Source organism: Falco rusticolus, chromosome 2 (assembly GCF_015220075.1).
Source record: "Falco rusticolus isolate bFalRus1 chromosome 2, bFalRus1.pri, whole genome shotgun sequence".
Lineage (NCBI taxonomy): Eukaryota > Metazoa > Chordata > Aves > Falconiformes > Falconidae > Falco > Falco rusticolus.
Window position 1 is genome coordinate 40,668,925 of NC_051188.1, and position 26,308 is coordinate 40,695,232.

Genomic DNA, 26,308 nt, shown 5'->3' on the forward strand with positions numbered 1-26,308 from the left:
ATAAACTTGCTTAACATCTTGTGACAGATCTGGTGAAGCTGTGTGTTCTAAGTGTGTATTACTGCACTCACTACACTTTCCTACAGTTGTTTTAGATAAAGCACTAAAACCAAACTCATGTATTAACTTCCTTTTTAGCAATACCTAAAAATCCTATTATTGGGGTACTATAATTCTGTTAGATCTGCAGTGATAAGCAGGAAATCTCTCCCACCTAGCCCTAAAAAGTTTGGAGTCACGATGGCGGCCTGAATTTCACCTACATCATGAAGAGACAGAGCTGTTGAGGAAGGAAGCTTCAATTAGAAAGTAGCTAGAAACCCTAAGATGTAGCAGTGACCTCAAGATGAGAGGGTACATTGTGCAGGCAACTGCTTACAGTTTAAAGGGCTTTTTGCTTCAAGTATTACCTTTACTGTCTATTCACCTGTGAAAATATAGTGCTACACCACAGTCACTCAAAAAAAGTAACAGGCTTGAAAGGCAAAAATCAACTAAAATCGAAGCAATTAATTATTATTGAAAATACTACTATATCAACCCCACATACGGCTAACAGTTTTATAACAGTGGAAACCATAAAAAAATGACTGAGACGTATCATAATAATTTGACATAAGCAGAACCAAGCAAGTGTCTTTTGGCTTCAATATATGAAAACTGGAAATACTATGTCAATAGATGCATTACTGACTCATTCTAGTTTTCTGTTTGCCACATTTTATTCTACATATGGTAAAAAACAAACAAACAAACAAACAAAAAACCAAACCAAAACAAAAAAACCACAACCAAACACAGCAAAAACTCCCACTATATTAAAACAAAAAACAGGATCCCTGCATTTTTGGTATCTTATTTCAAAGTCTCTGGGATTTAAAACATTGCCTATGGAATTGTTAATGCCATATGAAGCAAATACCCAACTAAGGAACTGCTGTGGAGACCAACCAAAGCAAAAATACATTTTATAGCTCATCAACTTTCCAAATGGAGCATAGAGGTGATGAAGAAGATTTCTTTGATCTCTGCTTCCATAGACACAGAAAATACAACAATCTTACAAGATCTTGGGTTTCACTGAAGTGCAAAAAAGTCAGAAGCTCTTAAAGGAAAAACCCCACCTGGTCAGGCAATCTGCATTTGAATACAGGAACTCACCAAAGCAGCAATCATCGCATTTTTCATATAATTTCTTGGGTTTATTCACTGGAAACTTCCAAGTAAAGAAAGATAAGATTATTGCTCTGATTACTACTTCTTTGCTTTCATTCCTTTGCTTGCTGGCTGATAATGAAGCCAGTTCTGCAGGAATAGACATGCTGGAGCAAACTACTCTGTAGTCTATCTCTGCCAACTTTCAGTCATAACTGCAGCTTTAATTTGTGCCAGCTTTAAAGCACCAGCTTTCCTCACAAATTCTGAGTCCTGTTTTCCACCCTAAGCAGCACTCCTTGCAAGTGGCATGAAGAAAACTACAATTACTTAGGTACAGTATGCTTTATGATAGGGCAGTAGTGTAGAGAAGGTTTGTTGTAACTGCTTATTCAAATCCAGTCATAATTCAATGCTGAAATGTCACCATCTTTAAAGGGGAACAGCATTTGGCAATGACAGATACCTAATTACCTTCACGTAATGATACGTTTTTCATGCAAATTGTGGATGAAGTTTAGGTGCACCATAAACCACAATGTAAAAGCATCAAACCTATTCTGCCTATAAAAAATGTGTCATTACATTTGATAAAGATGCCAAAAGATTTTTTAATACCTGGTAAATACTCTTAAAAATAAAGACTACATTTAAAATCATTTTATGGTTTTAAACTGAGAATAACAAAACTTCCTGACATCCATTATTTGCCCACATTTTCTTTGTAAATGGTATAGACTTTTCCATAGTGTTATGTAAGAGCACTAATTAAGAAGATAATCACCAACACAGCTGATTTTTTTTTTTTAAAGTGATGTTCATTATTTTAACTTTCAGATTTTATAATTCACTTTTGAATATTAGCAGTGTTACTTTTACTTCAGATATCGAACAGTCTTTCTTCACAACACCTTCATCCTGAAAGGAGTCTATTCCAAATTTTCTGTTGAGGTCACAAGTTCTTAGGATAAATCATGGCGAGGAGAGAGAAGACTGAAGAGTAGGTTTGCAGCTGTCTTTTTCAGTACCAGAAAACTGTATTTTCTACCAAGTTTCAAATACTTCAAAGATTTCTTTTTTAAAGGAGTTTTTTTGGTGAGTTTTCTTTTTTTTTTTTTAGTTTGTAGAACAAGAACTGCAAGCTTCCCCTCAAAGCCTCCTACAGAGATTAGTAAGAAGTAGAGTCAGAATACTTTATAGACAGATGCTCTAGCAAACTTCAGCATGCCAGCTAAGCCATAGCTGGCTACATTTTTTAAATCTCCTGGAACATGAAATTGTCCTTTCTCTAAATATACCACCTTCCAAGAGCTCTGGGGAGATGCAAGGGTACTAAAATAATACAGGAGGTGCAAGGTGGGGTAAAGAGGAAGGGAGTGGGTGGTAGCCATGTAAGCTGGCAGACTGTACTGGAAAAGGACCAGCATGCCATCTGCATATTAGGCCAACACTAACTGCTTAAATAGGGGGCTACAGTTTTCAGCTATAGTGAGGGAATCAGACAAATATACTTACATGATCTAGTTTTTAATTAATGTGCCTGGAATGAGGTTTCCTTATAAGGTGCTGAACTAATTTCTGCATGGGAGTCATCCCACTTCTAACTTCTGCAAAAAAACACTCTCTCTGTATTGTCAAGGAAGTGAGTTACAGCTCCCTGTATAACAGAATGGTCTGGATTATGAAAGAACACTCAGAAACAGAATATAACAAAAGTACTAACACCTATATTCAGTCTTTCTTACTTAAGGTTGAACACTAGTTGTCTAACTCTCCTCTTCAGCCAATGGCCAGGCATAAGTACCTCTGGAAGGCTGGACTTGTAAATGAAATTAAATGAATTCACATGGGCTGTGTAGTATATTCATACCTGACAAAACAAGGTAAAAAACCAAAAAAACCACACCACCAAAAAACAACTGCCAAATGCAAATCATCAAAGGCTTAACCTATGTTTAATTTTGCAACTATTTATTAATATTGAACTGTAGTTCAATATAATTATGATTCAAGAATTTATAACCATTTAGTCATGTTGCATAACAATGCATTTGTATATCACCATTTTGCTAAATAAAACCAGCCTCCAATACTAAACCCCCAATCATTCACCTAGGTGTATTACCTTTTGGGTCTGTTCTACACACTTTCAACAATCTCCTTACAAGCAAATCTGCCACAGAAGGCTTTAGGCGTAAGTGCTGTTGACATGAACCACTCGGTGTCAGAGCCAAACAGCTGACCATGGTATACTCTTTCAAATAATGCTGCAGGCATGGCCAGTATGCTTAAAAAATACTTCTAAACGAAAAGAAAACCAAACCAAATACCTTACTTCTATTTTTACTAAACAAACTCCACTCCCCCACCCTCACCCCCCACCCCTTGAAATCATGCTAAATTGTTGTGCATTAATTCAAAGAAAAAATTGGCCACACTGTTGTCCAGCCAGACTAAATTTATACGATGGCTTCAGTCTCAGGCTATACTTAAGCATTCTCATAGCTCTCCTGTGATACAAAATGTGTGACTTGTTAAGGGGAGGTGGTTGCAAGGATTAAACAACACTTAACTCTACACTAGCACAAAGAGTAGTTGAAGCTGTTGATTCTAATCTTTGAGGGCCTTTATAGCTTAGATCGTCCTTGGAAGGTACCTCTTTATCTGTGTCAGATGTAGCAATAGAGATAGAAGAAATCTTGTTTATGGGGTCTTGATTCACAGCTGGAAAAGCCAGAATATATACAGGCTCTACGGAGGTAACTATTCAGAACTTCAGAAAGCTTGTTTTATTCACACCATGACAACAGTTTCAAAAGTATAGCTACTACTACTTGTCTGAATCTTAAGTTATAGAATCATAGAACCATAAAATCATAGAATCTTGGAATCACAGACTGGTTTGATTGGAAGGGACCCTAAAGACCATCTAGTTCCAACCCACCTGCCATGGGCAGGGACACCTTCCACTAGACCAGGTTGCTCCAAGCCCCGTCCAACCTGGCCTTGAACACTTCCAGGGATGGGGCATCCACAGCTTCTCTGGGCAACCTGTACCAGTGCCTCACCACCCTCATCATGAAAATTTCTTCCCAATATCTAATCTGCGTCTACCCTCTTTCACCTTAAAAACATTACCCGTTGTCCTACCACTATATGCCCTTGTAAAAAGTCCCTCTCCAGCTTTCTTGCAGGCCCCCTTGACGTACTGGAAGGCTGCTCTAAGTTCTCAGAGCCTTCTCCCCTCTCCAGGCTGAACAACCCCAGCTCTCTAAGCCTGTCTTTACAGTCCAAACATACTCCAAAAATCACAGTCAGTGAGAAAAAAATATTGAGACAATGTAAGACATGGATTTGCCTTACAGACATGTGAGTGTACACAACATTTAGCATAACAAAAGACCTGAAAGAAAAGGACATACATGATGATATTTACCAATGTGAAAGAACAAGAGACAGTCAACAAATTGCCACTCAATGAATTACAGAAATGCTGTTGTGTTTGGGTTTGGGTTTTTTGTGTTTGTTTTTTTTTTAATGCAGATATTTAATGTCTAGAGAATGCAATACACCATGCTTCGGCAAGCGACATATTAAAAAACCAATCAAAAATTACTGAATAAAGATCCTTAATTGCTATTTAAGAGACAGTTAATATTCTGACCTGCAATGAAGTGATGCAGGTTTTTGGTTCTCACAGCAGTTTCACTTCTTAGATGAGATTCAACTATAAGATTTTGGATTTTAAACACCACAGAATAATAAACAAATAAATAGAGCCATATAGCTCTTCTTCTTCTAGAGGAAATTATTTCCCACAAGACATTCTTGAGTACTTTGTCTAATCTAGTTTCAGATGCCTGAGGAATGGATACTTTCATTGGTTTTTTCTGCAAGATTTACATAAACCAATTTAAAAATATCAACACCCATTGCACTGATACTTTCAGTGAAATGCATTTAAAACCTTTCTATGTATAAATTACTGAGTAAATTCTTTGTAAAAAAGTGAAATAATTCTACCTTCCAAAGATGTCAAAAAAAGCCTTTTTAGGGGCTATATTTTGCATATCCATCTAGTGCAAGCTACATATACTTATTTATATTGCACTTCTGTTTAATGCCAGGCCGTTTGTTTTCCACTTTCTTCAGTTTATCAAATATGTCAACATGTTTCTGATATTGAAGAATCTAGACTGGGAGAAGACTACACAAATCCTATGGATGAAAGAATGTATTTTAGAAGCCCGAAGTCATAAGCACATGAGCACTCGATCACCAAGTGTAACAAATCAAGAAAGGAAGGCAAGAGACCAACATGGCTGAGTTAAGACCTGATGGTCCAACTAAAAGGCAAGAAAGAAATGCACAGGCAGTGGAAGCAGGAATGTGTATCCTGGGAAGACTATAGGGGTGTTTCCCAGTTGTATAGGGATGGGTCAGGAAGGCCAAGGCACAGCTGGAGCAGAACTTGGCAAGGGGCAGAAAGAATAATAATAAGGGTGTCTATAGGTATAGCTACCAGAAAAAGAAATTTAAGGAAAGCATACCCCGCTGATGAATGTGACTGGCAAACTGGTAACAATGGACAAGGAGAAGGCTGAGGTACTCAACTACTTCATTGCCTCCATCTTCACTGGAAAGCTCTCTTCCTACATACACCTCTTGAATGGATGGACTGTAGGACAGGGGCTGGGGGAGCAAAGTCCCTCCCACTGTAAGAGAAGGTCTGGTTTGTGACCACCTGAGGAACCTAAACACATATAATAAGTCTATGGGACCTGAGGAGATGCATCCCATAGTCCTGAAGGAATTGGCTGATCTGGTTGGCAAGCCACTCTCCGTGATACCTGAAAAGCCATGGCAGTCAGGTGGAGTCCCCAGCGAACTGGAAAAAGGGGAAAACTGCACTCATTTTTAAAAAAGGGTAGAAAGGAGGACCCTGGGAACTATCAACCTGTCAGCCTCACCTCTGTGCCTGGCAAGATCACACAACAGATCCCCCTAGAATCTATGGTAGAGCGCATGGAAGACAGGGAAGCGATTTGAGACCAGCTTCACCAAGGGCAAGTCTTGCCTGACCAACCTAATGGCCTTCTATGATGGAGTGACTACATCAGTGGACAAGGGAAGAGCTACAGATGTCAGCTATCTGGTCTTCTGTAAGCCCTTTGAGATGGTCTCCTTCAACAGGCTTCTCTCCAAACTGGAGAGAGACGGATTTGATGCATGGATTGTTTGGTGGATGAGGAACTGGATGGTCACATCCAGAGAGTGGTGGTCAATGGCTCAACGTCTGGATGGAGAGCAATGACAGTGGTGTCCCTCAGGAGTCCGTACTGGGACCAGTACTAATTAATACTATCAATGACAGACAGTGGGATTGAGTGCACCCTCAGCAAGTTTGCATATGACACCAAGCTGAGTGGTGCAGTTCACACACCTGAGGGATGGGACGCCATCCAGAGGGACCTGGACAAGCTTGAGAAGTGAGCCCTCAGGAGGTTCAACAAGGCCACCTGCAAGGTCCTGCACCTGGGTCAGGGCAACCCCTGGTATCAATACAGCCTGGGGGATGAGGGGATTGAGAGCAGCCCTTGAGGGTACTGGTGGATGAAAAATTAGGCATGAGCCAGCGATGCGCACTCACAGCCCAGAAAGCAAATTGAATCCTGGGCTGCATCAAAAGAAGCATGGCCCGCAGGGCAAAGGAGGTAGTTTTCCCCCTCTGCTCCACTCCCATGAGACCCCACCTGGAGTACTACATCCAGCTCTTGCGTTCTCAGCACAAGAAAGACATCAACCTGTTAAGAGTGGGCCCAGAGGAGAGCCAAAAAAATGATCAGAGGGTTGGAACTCCTGTACTATAAGGAAAGGCTGAAAGAATTCGGGTTGTTCAGCCTGGAGAAGAGAAGACTCCAGGGAGACCTTATTGTAGCCAGCCTTTTAATACTTACTTACAGGGGCTTACAGAGATGGGGAGAGACTTTTCAGTAGGGCCTGTAGCAATGGGACAAGAGATAATGGTTTTAAACTAAAGGAGGGCAGATGGGTAGATTCACACCAGACATACGGAAGACATTTGCTGATTGTTTCAAGATCAGCTGATAGATCAAGTGAATTGAAAGGCTGTCCTTGAATCTTTCTCCTTATCCAGATTCTGTGCAAAGCCCCAAACATTTGATTCATTATTAATCTAATCAATCATTAGATTCATCATTCCTGAAATGGTATCTGAAGAATGAAGGAATAGTTGAGTCCCTGAACTCATTTACTTGGCCTCGCAGAGCTGCCAAAACCAAACGAAAGGGCAGTAAGAGTATCTTATTTTCTGCAACTTAAAATGGATGTCAGCTCATTTAATCTATGCTTCCAGAAGTATCAGTTGCTGATTACTTAGTTCGTTACCTACCCTTATATTGAAGGGTTAAATATAATGTGTTTTTTCGCTGTGACACCCCCTACGCAGCTCACATATTTTTTACAGATTTTGTTTTTCAAGAGAGAGGAGGTTGATAGAGCTGTTGTAAATTTATTCTGTACAACTGAAACACAGGAAAACTTCCATGAAAATTGGTCATGAATTCCTTTCCTTCAAAAATTACAGATGTTCAATGCTCCCAGAAGTTTTACTCTCCTAAATAAATCTTCACTGACATAACCACAAAAGATCTATACTTACTAATCATGAGAAAAACAACAGAGACTTCCAAGAAGGCTCTTCCACTCTATGGACGCTCATGCATAAGGCTGAAAACCTAATTTCATTATTTTTTAATCTTCAGGTGGAGTTAAAAGTGAAATAAAAATTAATCTTAGTGCTGTACTCTAGAACAAAATTTGACCTTGCAATTAATATGTTCCTACTGTGCTTATGAGTTACAGCTGTCCATCTTTCTTCAGGCATGATTTGACATTTTACAGAAATCATGGTAAAGCTTCCATGGATTTCATGCTAGCATTCTGAGGTTCAATAATTTATTTCAAAGAGCCCAGGTAGTAGTCCATCTTTCAACATACCCTGCCAGTGTTTGTAAACCTAACACCATTAATGCTTGCAATTCAGAATGCATCTTATGTGGGGTGCTGTGCTGTATTTTTGTCTCACAATAAACTAATTCATATTTTCCTCACGGAAGCAAAGACAAGAAAATCTTTGTGGATTTCACAGCATGACCTGTAGAAATAGAATAAGGAAGCGGCTGGTTCCATGGGAAAGAATCATGAAGTATCACATGATAACACAATATTACAAAATGTATGCAGAAACGAAGCTGTGCACCCCAAGTCTCATTACACAAGATGTGAAAAATTGCCATTGACCTAATGGAAGTTGCATGTAATCTGCAGACAGGGATTTCAAGCACTCTGAATGCTGCAGTATTAGGCTAAAGATTTGAGGCAGGATCGTGTACTTCATAATTTTCAGTCAGTTCTAAGTCTCAATCTAGTCATTCCAATAGAAGTGTAAAACAATCTTTAGAATGATTAGTTCTTTATTTCAACTTGTCAGATTTATTTCAAAATCAGTATTAATTTTTACATAAGAACTGATTGCTTGGAGGGGAGTACGTTCACTGCAGACATCTTAGGCTTTTTAATAATATAAAAAACTATACATGTGTTCTGTTCATCTCTCATCTTTTCATTTTGTTTTGTTTTATTCAAAAGCTTCCTAATGCCACATGTCAACATCTCTAAGTAGCATTACAAAAGAAATTACAAATAAGAAATCTGTTTCTAAATATGCCATAGATCTGTAAAGGGCATTAGGTGTCTTAGATACCTACTCTCAAGGCAGACTACATGCCGAAGCTGCACACCTAATTTCTGTACTATATGCAGCTTCTTGGAATGGAATTTACAATCGTGTGCTGGGACAGGCAGATAGCGCTAGTCATGGAGAAGAGCGATGCTGATCCATAGGAAATACCCAATAGATGCACCTTTCTCTGCTGGACTTGGTCATAACTGCAATCTGGAGTTAAACATCTCTGTGAGACTACACTGTAAAACTCACTTCCCTTCTTCTCTAATTTCTACGCATTTGTTCACTAAAAATACATTTTTTTTTATATGGGAGGTGGATTAGAGGTTAACAACCTCTATATGCACTATGCGTCTGTGATGCCAGATTCATTGCCCAATACAATTTCACCAAATAGATATACTTAATATATATATATATAGAGAGAGAGAATATATAATGAATATATATATAGTATATATTCAATAGGTTCAAAACTTTAATTCTGCCCATGCAAAGTAAAAGGATGTGCACTATGACCATTATGTTACAGGTCATGACACATGCTCCTCCTTGGACAGTGTTCTGCTCTGTCCCAACAGAATGCTGCACACCACTGTACTGGAGTCTTGTGTTGCAGGTTGGTTCTGCCTTTGTCCATCTCCAAGCAAAACTAGTAATGGCGAGTGCTTCATACTGTACTCAGCACGGTCAGCACATGCTACACATGCCAAAAATCCACTTACTGGATGATCTATCTTCTCACAGGGATTGCTCACAGGGGAAACCACTTTGTGCCTAGGCTTGTTTGGAATTTACAGGTTTGACAACAAAGTATTTAGCTCAGCCAATTTGGGTGTTGCCTCTGCTTATCCCTGTTGGCAGATTTTTAGATAGATAAAACTTCACCTGAAAAACCTTAGGTACTTACAGACTCTCCAGCATCAAAGCTATACATTAATCTATTATGGGTTTCCTTTGAATTGTCTTGTACAGCTTAGATGCAAACCTCTTTAAACACCAATCTGTGTCTGGGAATTTACTCGCTTACTGTTTCTATAGCCTAATTTTCAGTTGTACTTCCAACCCTAGATAAAAGCCAAATTCTCATGCCAAGCATTTATATACTTCGATAAAAGTAAACAGATCTCTGCTTACATGAATGTACATACTGTTGCCATTTAAAAAAAAGTGGAAGACAACTTAAAATTACTAGATGATTTATAAACAGAAATTACACCAGCTAGCTGAAGAAGACACCCCAAAGGAAATTTAGAAGAAATCCCATAGGTCAACTTGAGATTTGTTATGTTCATGAAAAAAAACACCCAAACCCCAATGTACAAAACCAGAGAAACACTTCTTGCTGTACTTCACTTCAGTTGTTACTTCCTTTGACAACAATATGGAAAAGATACAGCCAGCTGTAATCATAGACAATGATGAGCAATCTCAATATTTGTAATTAACTTAGCCTCTTAGGATTGTCTTAGCTATCATTTGCATTTTTATTTTTTTTTATTTTTTTTTTGCAACAGTGAGTCCAGTAGCAATTTATAGGCCACCATTTCAAAACCACACGATGGCTTTATGTTCTGGGATTAATACTGAGGTAGTATTTACAGTACAGTAAGAAATACAGAAAGATGATCTAATTTACTAGTCTTGGCTTTTCATTCCATTGAACTCCAAACTTAGAGTGAATAACAGCATGTCAGAGCAATCTCCGGCTGCTAAACAAATGCCTAGCAAAAAGGAAGTTTAGGTAAAAAACAGTAAGCTTTCACTTTCTGAGTTCCCGTTCCACACTGGAAATACTCTAAATGTGCTGGAAAGGCTTAAATGGTTTCTCTCTACCGATTGAACTTGTGCCGTTAAAACTCAAACCCAGTTCTGCATTGACTTTAATCAGAGGAAGATCAAACATCTACTCTTCCTTCAGAAATACTTCCAGCAGGAAAGATTCAGCCAACTGGAATCAAATAAAAGCATGACATAAGAGGTTCCTCAAAAGAGCCTTCAATGTTAGTCATACCTGTAGTGGAACAAGATTATCAAAAGGTCTTTGCCTTTGACACAACATACATTTAATAACCCATGGCTGCAACGAATATTGTGTAGTGCATCTGTCAGGGCCCTTCATGCAAGTAGTAAAGGATCTGCTACAAGCAGCCACCCATCAGTTCCACCTACTCCCAGCATCATGGTCTCCAATTCTTCTCCTTCAAGTTTTTGCTTTCTGCCACTGTAATGCTGTCAAAAGCTGTTCTATTACACATTGTTTACAGTGCCTGGTTTTTGGCACCATGGACATCTGGAGGCTGGATTTACGTGGCAAAATGGATATGGGTACTGTAAGGCCCACAGAAAATCTGGGTCCTGTTATCAGGCCTGTCAGTGACAGCCTGGGACACTTTACTCACTTTCTTAACTGATCTCTGCATACTACCTTTTACACATAAAATAATAACCTATACACATGCCTATATGTAGATAACATAGTTGAGAACTGTATTTTAGGTTTTTTCTTTCCCCCTACTTAAATACGTTGGAAAGATCAGAGAGGGAAAGTTGTATCACATTACATTAACTGTCTTAATTTCATCGCTAACATTCAGTTTAACTGCCGTATTAATTCATCAAGAACATTCTAAACTTTTTAACATGAAAAAGATAAAGAAATGTTTTGGAAAACATGAACTGGCCCACAGTAATTTTGTATGCAGTGAGTATGAATAATGTATTTTTGTATGTATCATTTTGTGTTGTATAAATTCATCTTTGGCCTTTTACCTTCCACCAATGATATGATTTAATCACCAGCCTGATTTAAATCAGCAGCAGTGAAGGGTGTCAGAGCAACAAGCTTAGCAGCTGGAACCTTGTCAGAAATTCTACATTAAATATCTATTGTTGCTGTATTTTTTTTTCTTTTGATATTTCTGACTTTGTAAAATTACAGTATAAAGTAACAAGCAATGCTCTGTTAAACATACTAATTCTCCCATCCCAAATTCAAGGCTTGATATGATAAATTCATGTGATATGGCAAAAGGCTGGAGACTGACGACAAGTAAAACAGAAAACCTGAACCCAAACGTCAGTTTGGCATGCAATCAAAGCTGTCGACTTCTTACCACTGCAGCTGCCTAGGCTTTAGTTAACCTCTCATGGATCTCCCCAAATAGGATTTCTTCTAAAGCACCAAATTAAAAACTGAGGTTTGGTTCCGTAAACTGAAAAGTGTACAAAGGAATTGCTAACAAATATACTTGGCAGTTTCATCTTTATAAAGTCTCTGATTCTGAACCTAACAAAAGTTGGTAGAGGTCAGGCTGGTTTTGGGGAGGAGAGGAAACAGAACATGAAGCAAAATGTAATGATGTATTTTGCTCTATGTTAAGGAAGTAGTCAGTGAACAAAAGCTAGTTACTAAGAAATTTACTGTTTCTGATAATGGAATGGTATAATGAATAAAAAATATAAATAAATAAATAAAAAGCACAGTGAAGATCACCTGAAGAAGGAAAAAACAAACCAAAACAAAAGACCAATCAAGAAAAAAACCCCTTGTAATAAATCCCTGTGATCTGCAGTACATTGTCACGCTGAAGAACATGCAGTAACAACCATTTCGCTTTGTGCTATTTCCTGAGTGCTACATTCATGTACCCAAGTGAATACACCCAGTCTTCTAAAGGAAGGTCCAGGCTGTGAGGGTTTACAGTGCTGCAATATATAAGAAATATGACAGCTCAAAACAGCACTATACTAAATGAATTTTCTGGGTTTAAAAGGAACAGCACTGTTGAAACATTTCAGAATAAAATACTTTCCATTCCTTTCCCACAAAGATCACTAACTGCTTATCCACTCTACCCCTATCCATGAAGCCTCATTAGTCCCAAACAAGAAACAATTAATCTGATACATCATGCATGCAAAAAATTGAAACCTCTTTTTACTCATATTTTGGATCCTCAGAGACTACTAAATTCACTACAAATGTTGGATCCTACTCCGCTCAAATCAGGTGAATCATCACAAACGAGGAAAACTTTTTAAAGCTATTAAGTAATGTCTACGTATCTCACCCTGATGAAGGGAATAGTGACAAAGCTTTTGCCCAGAAAAGACTAGATTTCTACAGATGAGAGGAATCATTGGCACATACTTGGCCAACATCCAATTCAGTCAAATACAATGGGTAATATCCAGGAGCATTATGAAGGTCAATGGCAAATGTCCACTGACTTCAATCAGGATAAAGGTATCCTTATCTATGCTTCTTCAGTCATTGACAAAGATGATGCTGAATTACATTTTATGTATCACTTCTGTTTATCCCCACAAGACACTCTTGCTAGCCTATACTGACATTTCATGTCCTTATTCAATTTCTGCATTAGAAAGCTTATCAATTCCTCAGTGACAACCATGTGACCTGTGATTCTTACAGGTGTTGCTGACGGCATAATCTGATGTCATATGGCACAAAAAAGATGGACAAAAATGTTAGGTGTCCATAAACCACCTCAATCTCTGTAAGCAGTTTTCCCATTTCTTTATCAAATTCACTGGATATGATTTGGAAAATACAACAACAACAAAAACACACACACACACACAAAAACCCCAACCAAACGAAACCAAACCCCCAGGATGATGTGAAGGCTGCATTTCAACTCTAGGCTCAGACACCCAAAGTTAGAGATCCACATTACAGGTGTTCAAGCACCAGTTACAAGCAGTGAAGTACTAGGACTTCATTCCATTGTCTAAACACTGGGTCTACAAACATTTCAGAAACCATAAAGCTATGTATGCTTCAGGCTTCCTAATACAACTACCTATTTAGAAGCATAGAAGACAGGAGACCTAAGAAACAACATTTCAGGTAACCAACAACAACAAAAAGGAAGTAATCTTTTTTGTGATACTATCATCTTCAATCAAAGGAAATGCACACCGCAAAAAAGAAGAGTGAAAGTGCTGTTATTGTGAATCACACTTGTACCCTTTTTACTCCTACTCCACCTTTGAATTTAACACTAGATCATAAAATCTTCGTATTATGGAACATAATGTTCTTTTTCATTCTCTCCTCCTCCAAGGCAAAATGCAACTGAAAGCCAAATTTCCTTCAGTATGGAAAGTTAATTTATTTTAATAGGTATAGGACAGATGAACAAAACTTGTGAAGAACTGTTATGCATACTTCCCTGCCTCTCCCACTTACAATGATAATTACTGGTTTAAGAAAACAAAATAGCAAACAAAGGTATACAAACAGAAATGTCCAAGATACTTCTCATACAAATATACTATCAAGCAAACCCACCTGGATAACCTCTGTGGCATACACCTTATCATAAAAGACTGGCATCTTAGTAACATTAAATAACAGATGTATCTTCCTTAAAATATTTGAATACACTAAAGTTATCTTCCTCCTCCCCCAAGAAAAACAGGTTTTAAACAAAATAAAACTGTGGAAGTACATAAAAATGTCAAATATCTTTTTTGATAGTACAATTCAGTGCAGCAGTTCAAATGTGTTTATAATAGTATATGTTGATTATTTATTGTTTTAAATTTACTTTATGCATGATTATAGTACTGGAAGAAAAGAACATGAAAACTGCTGTACTTCTTCAACTCCTGTGTTTTGATCCCCTATATAAGATCAGCCTTTCCAAAACATTTCAACACCTTTTTTACAAAGAAGAATAAACCAACACCAACAACAAACTGGCCAGGCATATGCATGGCTGCTTTCTGCTTCACACTTCAGTGATGTTAAAAAAAAAAAAGTAACAAAAACAAAACCCCGTTGTACCATTTGAAAAATCAGACTGAAAGATGTCTGCCAGTAGAGATGCAGGAAATAAAAAGCTTAAGAAAATACTCCCAAATAAAAAGATAATTATTCAGTACTTCAAGTTTTTACACTCCTTTTTCTCTTGCTGTGCACATATGCATAACAATATATACAAAGTGTCTGTTCTCTTCATGAACTTGCATACACTATTTAAACACAGGTAGACACTAAAATTATGCATAGATATTTTGTATGTACACAATGAACACCTGTATCAAAACATTTCTATGTCATAGTATATTTAATGAATTGGAGCTAGACCCAGACTTGCAGAGAAGGTTGTTAATCTAGCCAGAAGGGCTATAAACATCTGGAGATGGTGGACAAAAGAACTGAGACTATCTGAGGAGGGACAGGAGAAAGCAAGTGCTCAGGAGTAAGCACATGAGGTACATCCCCTGTAAACACAATGCAGCTGGGGGGGGGGCATTCACCTCAAGTGCCGGTACATACCCATGTGCAGAGTGGAAAACAAATTGCAGGGAACCCATCCAGCCTCCTCAGGACAAGTGAGGAGAAGTTGCATTCTGTAGAAAAGGGCAGTTTGAATTCATGGAGCTTTGCACAGGAGCAGGCGACCTACCAGTCCAGTGCTGATGGATCAAGATCAGTGATGACAGAGTGATTGATGGATCAAGAGAAAAGGAAGCAAAGCCTTTAAAAACCTGGGGGAAGCCTCAGAATCACAAGGGTAATTCTCAGGGGGTATACAAACAACCCCAACACCTTTGAAGGGGGAGGGGAATAAAACCAGTCTCACTAGAGATGAGCCTGGAGGCAGCATGCCAGTGTTGGAGATGAGTTTGATAGCACAACTGACGTGCATCTACGCAAATGCCACAAGCATGGGCAAAAAACAGGAGGAGCTGGAAACCATCATGCAGCAGGAAATGTATCACACAGTCACTATAATGGAAACACGGTGGGATAACTCACATGACTGGAGCGCTGCAATGGATGGCTATAAAGCCTTCAGGAGGGATAGGCAAGGAAGGAGAGGCGGTGGGGTAGCTCTATATGTCAGGGAGTGTTTTGATCATCTGGACCTTAATGATGGTAACAGTGTTTATGGGTAAGAATAGGGGAGGGACAACAAGGCAGATATCCTGGTGAAAGACTATTATACACCGCCCGACCAAGATAAAGAGGCAGGTAAAATATTCTGCAAGCAGATGCGAGAAGTCTCATGATCACAGCCCTTGTTCTAGTGGTGGAATCCAGCTTATCAGTTATCTGCTGAAAATACAAAACATCAGAGAGGAAACAGTCTAGGAGGTTCCAGGAGTGTGTGGAATGTAACTTCCTGACACAGCTGGTGAGTGAACCAGCCAGGGGGAGATGCCCCACCAGACCTGCTGTTTGCAAACAGGGAAGGACAGGTAGGTGATGTGGTGGTCAGAGGACATCCTGGGCATAGCAATCACGAGGTGCTAAAGAGTTTTCAATGCTTGGAGAAATAAAGAGAAGGGTCAGCAGAACCGCTACCTTGGACTTCAGAAGGGCAGACTTTGGCCTGTTTAGGAGACTGGTTGACACAGTCACTTGGGAGACAGTCCTAAAGGGCCAAGGCATCCAGGAAGGCTGGAGATCCCTCAAGAAGGATGTTTTAAAGGTGAAGGAGCGGGCTGTCCCATGTGCTGAAAGACAAGCCAGCAGGGAAGACTGGCCTGGGCTGAACAGAGAGCTTTGGCTGGCACTCAGGGGAAAAAGAGTTTGCCACCTTTGGGAGAAGGGGCAGGCAACTCCAGAGGACTATAAGGATGTCACGAGGTTATGCAAGGCCCAGATTAGAGAGGCAAAAGCCCAGCTACAACTCAGGCTGGCCACTGACATAAAAGACAATAAAGACTTTTTAATGTGTTTTTACAAATACATTAGAAACAAAGGGAGGGCGAGGGATAATCTCCATCCTTTAACTGGATGCAGCAGGGAACACTGCCACAAAGGATGAGGAAAAGGCTGAGGTACTTCGTGATTTCTTTGCCACAGTCTTTAACAGCAAGACCAGCTTCCCTCAGCTTGTACTCAGCCCTCTGAGCTGGAAGACTGGGACAGGGAGCACAATGAAGTCCCCACAGTCCAGGAGGAAACAGTTAGTGACCTGCTAAACCACTTAGGCACACACAAGTCTACGGGGCCAGATGGCATCCGCTCACCTGAGGGTACTGGGGAAGATGGCAGAAGAGCTCACCAAGCCACTCTCCATTATTAAAAAACAGTCCTGGCAAACTGGAGAGGTCCCAGAAGACTGGGGGTTAGCCAGTGTGATGCCCATCAACAAGAAGGGCCGGAAGGAAGATCCAGCAAACTACAGGCCTGTCAGCCTGACCACAGTGTCAGGGAAGGCCATGAAGCAGATCATCCTGAGTGCCATCATGTGCCATGTACAGGACACCCAGGAGATGAGGCCCAGCCAGCAGGGGTTTGTGAAAGGCAGGTCCTGCTTGACAAACCTGCTCTCCTTCTAACACAAAATGACCCACCTAGTGGATGAGGGAAAGGCTGCAGATGTTGTCTACCCTGGACCTTAGTAAAGCCTTTGACACCATCTACCACAGCATCCTCATGGAGGAACTGGCTGCTCATGGCTTGGATGGGTGTACTTTAATGGTGGGTAAAAAACTGGCTGGACAGCTGAGCCCAAAGAGTCATAATGAATAAAGTTACATCCAACTGGCAGCTGGTCACCAGTAGTATTCCCCAGGGCTCAGTAATGGGGCCAGTCCTAATTAATAACCTTACTGACAATCTGGACGAGGGGACTGAGTTCACCCTCTCTAAGTTTGCAGATGACACCAAGCTGGGTGGGATTGTTGAACTGCTTGAGGGCAGGAAGGCTCTGCAGAGGGATCTGGACAGCCTGGACCAATGGGCCAAGGCCAGTTGTATGAGGTTCAATGAGGAGCAGTGCCGGGTCCTGCACCTGAATCACAACAACCCCACACAACACTACAGGTTTGGGGAAGAGTGGCTGGAAAGCTGCCTGGCAGAACAGGACCTGGGGGTGCTGGCTGATGGCCAGCTGAGCATGAGCCAGCAGTGTGCCCAAGTGGCCAAGAAGGCCAGTAGCTTCCTGGCTGCTGTCAGAAACAGTGTGACCAGGAGGACTACAGAAGTGATCTTCCCCCTGTAATTTGCACTGGTGAAGTCACAACTTAAATACTGTTCTCATTATATAGGCCCCTCACTTCAACAGGGATGCTGAGGTGCCAGAGCATGTCCAGAGAAGGGCAGTGAAGCTGGTGAAGGGTCTAGACCACAAGTCTTATGAGGAGCGGCTGAGGGAACTGGGGTTGTTTAGCCTGGAGAAAAAGAGGTTCAGGGGAGACCTTATTGCTCCCCACAACTACCTGAAAGGAAGTTATAGGCAGGTGGGCATAGGTCTCTTCTCCCAGATAACTAGCCACAGGACAAGGCGAAACAGCCTCAAGTTATGTCAGGTGAGGTTTAGATTGAATATTAGGAGAAACTTCTTCACTGAAAGTGTAGTCAACCATTAGAATAGGCTTCCCAGGGAGGTGGTAGAACAAGCATCCCTGGAAGTGTTTAAAAAATGCATAGATGTGGCGCTTAGGAACATGGTTTAGTGATGGATATGGCAGTCCAGTGGGTTAGCAGATGGACTTTATGATCTTAAAAGTATTTTCCAACCTAAATGATTCCATGATTCTATGATTCTGAGAGGGCAAAATGGTGGATCACAAATTTTCAAGAGATTTCCAGGAAGCATCAATAAATGTTTTTTAGATACAGGTGTACAGGTGGCTGACAAACGTACCAGAGGAGACACTCAGTTGGATCTATTACTAAAATAATAATAATAATAATAATTTTAAAAAAAATAAATTACAAACCTAGACTTCAAAAAGCAGATTTAAATTTGTTCAGGGATCCGGTTGGTGAGGGCTAATGGGAAACAGCCCTGGAGGGTAAAGGAGCTCAGCAGAACTGATTGATCATCAATGACAACTTCCTCAAAGCATGGGAAAAGTTGAGTGTTATGCCCATCAAGTCAAACAAGCACCGTATAAGTCAGCATGCATAATGGGGAAATTCTAACTGACCTCAGCTGTAATTATGAAACCCACTTCTCTCTTGGAGTTGATACTAGTGAGGACTGTGAAACCTAAAAAGGAAGTTATACTATCAGCAAAAACAAGAGAATGCCTACATGCATTTACCAATGGCAAAATGTGCTTGACCAACCTGATTAGCTTCTGTGGTGAGATGGCTGCACTGGTGAAGAAGAGGTTCCCTGATGTCAGCAAGGCTTTTTTCTTTTTTTTTTTTTTTTAATCCATAGTAACAACTTGATGAAAACATGGTTTGGGTAGGCAGACTATCAAGTGCCTGGAAAAACTGCTCGGACTCTGAGGTTCAAAGGGTTGCGATCACAGGTGCTCAGTCCAACGGGCAGATGGCTGGTAGGGGTGGATAATGGGGCCAACGCTGATTTAGCACCTGATGTCTTTATTAATAAGCCAGACCGTGAGGCAGAGTACACCCTCTGCAAGCGCGCAGATGACTCCATGCGAGGGGAAAGCGCTCCGCATGCTGCAAGGCCGGGCTTCGATTCCATGGAAGCCTGACAGGCTGGGACAATGGGCAACAGGTACCTCACAAAGCGCAGCAACGGCAAGCATGGAGTCCTGCCCCAGGAGGGAATAACCCCGTGCAACAATGCAGGCTGGGGCCCGACCGGATAGAAAACAGCCCAGCAAAAAAGATCTGTTGGTCCTGGTAAACAACCATTCCAGAATGAATCAGCAGAGTGTCCTTAAACAAAGGTCAAACTGCATCAGTAACAATGTAGCGAGAAAGCTCTAGGAGGCAATTCTTCCTTTCTATTCAGTATGCCAGTGTCTTTTCCAAAGTAAGGTGGTAAGATGAGAGGAACTGGCCTCAAGTTGTGCAGGAGGGGTTTAGATTGGCATTCTATTTCTTCACCAACAGAGTTATCAAGCACTGGAACCGGCTGCCCAGGGAACTGCTTGAGTCCTTCCATCCCTGCTGGTATTTAAAAGACTTGTAGATGTTGCATTTAGGCACACTGCTGACCTGGCAGTTAGGTTTACAGTTGGACTTGATGGTCTCAAAGGTCTTTTCTAACCTAAAGGATTCCATGATTCCATGTCTGAGACTGCATGTGGAATGATGCGCCCAGCTTGGAGCTCTCTGGTACAGGAAAACACTGGAGTAAGCCCAGCAAAGAGTCAGAAGGTTGGTCAGGAGTTGGTCAGGAGGCTATAGAGCATAAAGGTAGCCCCTGAGTGCTACATGTGCTCACCCTTAAGATGCAAAAGTTGTTGCAATTTTAGCTGCTTAATGGGAGGCCCTGGACAATATGGATCCAAACTCTTTTTGAAGACTGATAGGATGAGAAGCACTGGAGACAAGTTGCAACATGGAAAATTCTAATTTGATATGAAGCGAAAAAAATTCACAAAGATGATCAAAAACTGGAACAGGGTGCCCAGCAAGGCCATGGCAAGCCTTGGAGACAGCCTTGGAGATACTCGAAACTTGACTGAGCAAGGCCCTGAACAACCTGATCTAAATTAGCCCTTTTGGGGTAGGACACTGTATCAGATGACCTCTGAAGGTCCCTTCCAACTTAGATTACTCCACAATAATGGAACCATCATCCGTGCATATAGCAAGACTTAAAAATAATCACATGCCTAGCCTTAATACATTTACTACTTTTCATTTTTATATAATATTTTAATGAACAATAAATCATATTTTCTGTGTAATACACAGAAATATATATTTTTAAAGAAAAATTAGAAAAAAGACACAGTTTTGTTCTAATTGTGGTTATGACATTTAAATTAACACCGTTTGATTGTTCAACTCTTTTCTTCTTCCACGATGGATAAATATTTAACAGGAAGAATCTCCACTGTGATTGTGAACAGCATGAAGAAGTTAATTTCTACTCTGTTTTTTCTTAGGTCCCTGAGAAACCAGGTATAATTTGAGGAGTTACAAAATAACTAGCTTTCCTCCAAATCTCTTTGTAAGTATTCACCAGAATGCTAACATTTATTTAGATATACCTAAAGGAACTTCGCTACCCCAGGAGAAATCCTGCTGAACTTTACACAGGGCAGCCATATCTAGAGTCAGGAACAGTACGAATTTGATTTTTATACTTAAGCTGGGTCTTCAGTCTTAGTTACAGATGCAATCGCTCAAAGCCTTGGTCTGCCTGACTCAGATGTACTGATAACACCTTGTTATTGGTAGCACTGCAAGGAACACATGAGGCTCCTTCCAAAACCAAGTATGAGGAAATCCACACAGGGGACTATTACATTATTTCTGCTAAGAAAACATACCTCAAAAATATCTCAAAAAATCCAGTAGCCAACGATTAATCTATGACTTCTCCTTAGTTCTATATTTAATTACTGTATATTGTATCATGAGGAGAAGCTAGAGGTAGAAGAAAGCTATAAAAACTATATAACCCTTCGAGCGTGGGAACTAGAGTAGATTCCGGGGGCGTGCGTGCGTGTGTGTGTGTGCGCGCGCGTGCGCGCACGCGGCGAAGAAGCAAAACCCCACATTCTTGAAAATATTAAAATATGACATATATAACAGTTCATGACTGGCGCTCTTTTCTCTTATATACTATACATAGAAAGAAATGGAGAGATAGAGGATAAAAGAACATCTTACTATTTTATTCATTACATCATTACTAATGGAAGTATTATATGGTTTGAGAGAGAAAGAAAACCAGCAATATACTAAAGTACTGACAGCACCATCCTGCTTCAAATGGTAGATTCCTAGCAAATGCCACCTTCTGGAGAATAAAAGATGCACTCTTTATACAAGATTGTGATTTGCACTAGATGCCAAAACAAGGGTGAGAGAGAACACCTAGACTTACATTCCCATATAAGCCGTTAGACCTGTCATAACAACACTCAGACAGACATTAGAATACCTTTTCTTGACATGTCACGAGAAAAGAGCAGGTGAAGAAGATAATGCGTAACAGCAGTCTGGAGGCGCAGCTCTTCATGAGGACAGAGAGATCTGACCTAACCATTTCAATTAATACATTGCACATACTCAAAATTTTCTATACATATCACACTCTCAATTTAAAACATAGGTGAACTAGTTGATGAAAGTATTGGAATATTGTATAACATAACAAGAATGGATCTATATTCACCCCAGTAGGGTACTTGGTTTTCCATATGCTGTTTCATGTGCTTCTGCTGTGCATCTGTCTCATAGAAAGCATTAGATGGTTAGATTCACTATCAATTACAGGCTGGAACAAGTTTGATTTCAATTACAGCAGGAGGAGAAAACAGCTGGGATCCCTAAGGGGAGGTGCAGGCACCAAGGGGGTGAATCAAAAGTCAAGAATGGTACATAGCATGCTACTAATTAGGGAGAAAAATGAAGTCAAGATACATATGTAAACATGTATTTTTATATAAACCTGAGGTTGCTCCGTTTCACTTTAACCACATTTGAGACAAAACAGTAGTACCTCATTGACCACCATCTATTTTGATTCATTTGAAAGAGCTGCTTCAGAAGTAATTTTAATGACAGCTTTAAACTAAAAAGCAGCTTATTTTGAAAACAAAGTCATAATAAAATCTAATTACAAAGAAGATAGGTGTTTGTCCAACATCACTGAATTCAAGTTAAGAAACTTCTTTTACCAGTTAATAGGCACAGGAAGTTATGATCAGAACAAAATAAAATTATGAAAACCTCTGCCAGGGTAAATAACCATATATTTATATGCAAACTCAAAAAAAAAAATGTACAGAGAATTCCTCTTCTCAGAATCCTGCCTCAAATGATTATTACCATCTAGCTTGAACAGCAGAGAAAATTATTTTTTTTTTTCTTTTTATGGGAAAAAATACGCTTGCATAATCTACTGTTTGGAAACCAAGTCATTTATACGGAACATACTCAAATGAGGTATTTGAATAGTCTCAGATTCTTTCCTTTAACCTCAGACCATTTCCTACAGCTCTGCATCTCTCTCTTCTCTCAAAGAAAGGTTCTGTTACTTTAGGGTTCTGTTAAATGTTAGGGTGGGAGGGGGTGTTTCCACCCCAAAGGAACAGATATTGATGTTATCAATGCCAAAGTACCATTATATTTCTAGAAGGGATCATTTTGATCATGTCACGGATAGAGTCTACCCAAAAGCATTGCTCAGATAAATGGGACAATGACTACATCTGCCCATCTGCAAATAACAAAATGAACCTTGTATGACATGAAAAACACAGCTGCACTAGCTGAACTCCATCATGTATTTCTTGCTGACTTCACACTTCTGTAACACATTTGGGTAGGGAGACCAGAGTGATAGAAACCTCAGTGACAACTGCTAGTTGGCCTTACATATGGGTGATATCAAGGAGACTGGCCTGAGGCTGTATAACTAGTGAGGCCACATGGCTCACTAGCTTGGCTTATAATGACTTATACCAACAACATGATTTATAAAGTAATAAACAGTTAAGACAATGACTCCTCAAGAGTGTACACATCCCTGGGCATCCAGCACCACGTAGAAGGCTGAGCCTGAACCGTGCACACAGGAGTCCGGCTGACAATCAGGACCCAGCTATAGAGTAAGTGTGCTGTACCCCCTGCATGCTTGCCTGAACTGGGCTGGAGGAAATGCAGCTTTGACTGGTGTGTGCCTATGTGCGTGCATGTGCATGCATGTGTATATGCATGTGTGTGTGCTGTAGAATAGGTTTCTTAAAAGACAAATTGCTATCGAGGCACTACCTACATGCTAAATACATTCTAGATTGCTGATCACTGAGTTTTGTGTTTCCATTCCTGCATCCAGCCCACTCCATCCCAAGTTCCCCCACAAAATTGTGCTGTCTGAACTGCTGCTTAATCAGATACACCAGACACTTATCTAAGAATTTCTGCATCTAATCTTTAGGTCTAGCTACCACCACCATTAAAGACAATGGCTAAAATTTAACTTAGAGAAACAGAAAATCCATTAAGTCTGAAACTTGTTTTAAGAGGGTTTTTTCGATTTTATTACATGCAATGTTAATGGAGCTTTGCTTTACCAAGAATCTTTTAGAAAGAGATGGTGTAATTGCTATTTAGATGAGCAAAGTACTCACAGGTAATTCAAATGTTTTTTTAAAAAGCAAGAATACAGTATTTCCTTATTCATACTCAGTAATGCATGGCAAAATGAGCAGTCCTCATTCACACTACAGACCATCAACATTACTTAGTTATTCTTCAGACTGTGAAGATCAATATTAAAATGATAAAAATACATTCAAATACTTAAAATGCTTTCCATAATTAAAGGGTTGGAGGATTTTTTCAAAGCATATCACTCACATGGATGGAAAAGAAGCTTTAATTAAAGTGATTAGTCAGGCTGCCGTTGTCAGCTAGAAAAAAAAACAACAACAACAAAGCTTTCCATGCCCAATATCAACTGGTAGAGAAAAGGGAATAAATCTCCACATGTTTTAAAACCTAGAACAGGCATGGGAAATAATAGCCTATCTGTTTAACTCTCTTGAAGCACCAAACCTAGCTGAAAAGATTTGTCTGACAAAGAGCAACAACTCTTATGGAAAGAATGAGAAAGTTCCATAAAATCTTCCAGAAATTAGCTTAAAAGCTTAGTCCTTTCTTCCTGTTTAGTTACTTTACAACTTATATTCTAGTAATTAACTTCCAACTACCATGGCAAAGATTTCTCTTAACAACTGTAACTGTTAAAAGACCAGCTTTTACAATGTAATGTGCAGAATAATATACTTTCCCACAAAAAAATTGACTAGACTATGAAGTATTATGTATATGTTGTTCTTAGAGCTTTAAATAAAACAGTACATAAAGACACCTTATTTTGTAATTATTGTCTAATGAAATAAAATACTGGAAGTGACAGCTTCTGCTGAAGTACTACACTCTAATACTGATACTAGATATCCCAAAACTGAGCTAAGAGCTTAAGTGCACGTTTACTTTCATGTGGTACTCCACTGCCTGAATCCACTTCAGTGTGGTCTAACCATTCTACATTGCCTTAATAAGAATTTATCAGGTTTATAGTATACTAAGAGATTCAACAAAGTTTATTCATACTATTTTACACTAAAAACTTAATACAATTCCCCTGTCTCTGAAGTCCCTAGATTGAGGCTAAAATAGTCTACTATAAAGGATAAACCACCAAATATCCAATAGGTTGCTAGAAAACATAGTTTAAAATTTAATGTCTGATACTGGAAACTCCCATTTCCAGGAAATTTTCTTCTTCCAATGTAGCTTAAAGTGAGTGACACGGAGTGCATAGTATTGGGGAAAGAGGTCTACATTATCAAGAAAACAACTTTTTACTGCAATCTTGTAGTTTAACTAGTTGAACAAATGTAATGAAATTAACATAAGATGTAACTAAATTGCAATTGCATTTATTACTTTTAAACTTTAACACAAATGCAAGTTCTGACCTTCTACATGGAGTTTTCTGTTACTTATTTTGGAGAAACTGTCTTTAGAAAGCACAGATAGTGGACAGAAACCACAGTCCTTGATTCCACACAGAAAACCCAGCACAGAAACCGACAGACTAGACTGCAATTCTGCACAGAGAAGAAACTATGCGTCTAAGTAGACGACAGTTCCTCCTTACTGCAGAGTCTTAAGAGATCAAAGCACTGAACCCTGGTTCTTCTCTGATTACTGCCTCTGAAAGTGGAAGACAAACAGCATCTGCCAGACTTTTTTTCTGAGAAGTCCACATGGTCCTCAACAGGAGATGGGTTATTTTTCTTGGCTTACTGGGTTGGAGTCCAGAGCAGGTGTAAAACAAGTGTAACAAGAGGATGCCTGGAGAAAGGTACTATTCAGTAGGCCCAGCTGTGAACCATGAATTGCTCTGATGGGCAATAGCTAGCCACTTTGTGAGCAAAGATAAGAGAAAATGTCTTGTAACCTCCAGCTGATCAATTTGCTCTTCCCCCTGACAGATGCTACCACACAGTTCTAGTTCACCACAGGCATTACTTCAACTTCACACCAGTCTGACAATACTGAAAAGAATGGAAATACACTTGCATAAATTTCCAGTAATGCACTTCTTACGAGCCCTGCAAGAGTTTTGCCCATTGAATTCAGTGACAACAGGGCCCAAAATACCTATCTTAAAATTAAATGTGTATTTTATTGACTTCAGTGGATCTGATATCTTACCACCCATGGTTTTTCAGGCACCCAAATCTCCCACAAGTACTTCAGCATATCTCCAAAATTCAGTGCCTAAAAAGCAATAATATTTAAATAAAAAAGATGTGTCATTCTTACTACAGATCTTCAGATAACCCGCCTCCCCAGTGGCCCAATATTGGTAATATAGAAAGTAAAATGTTAGCAAATTTCTACTCAAAATAGATAAAGGACTTTTTATGAGGGTTCAACAAACTCCAGAGGCTGTAGCCTAGTACGTGTGTGCTGGTACCTGGTAA

The 26,308-nt window shown here is 39.7% G+C and overlaps 1 protein-coding gene across 1 annotated transcript in view; it reads right to left on the reverse strand.

Moving 5' to 3' along the window:
* Positions 1-26,098, reverse strand: part of LOC119143299 (protocadherin-9-like) — a 392,588-nt gene extending 366,490 nt beyond the window's left edge. The window contains exon 1 of the mRNA XM_037377458.1: positions 26,037-26,098. Within this exon, the coding sequence (XP_037233355.1) occupies positions 26,037-26,084 (48 nt within the window). The 5' untranslated portion in view covers positions 26,085-26,098. The remainder of the gene's footprint in view (positions 1-26,036) is intronic.
* Between the last annotated feature and the right edge of the window lie 210 nt (positions 26,099-26,308).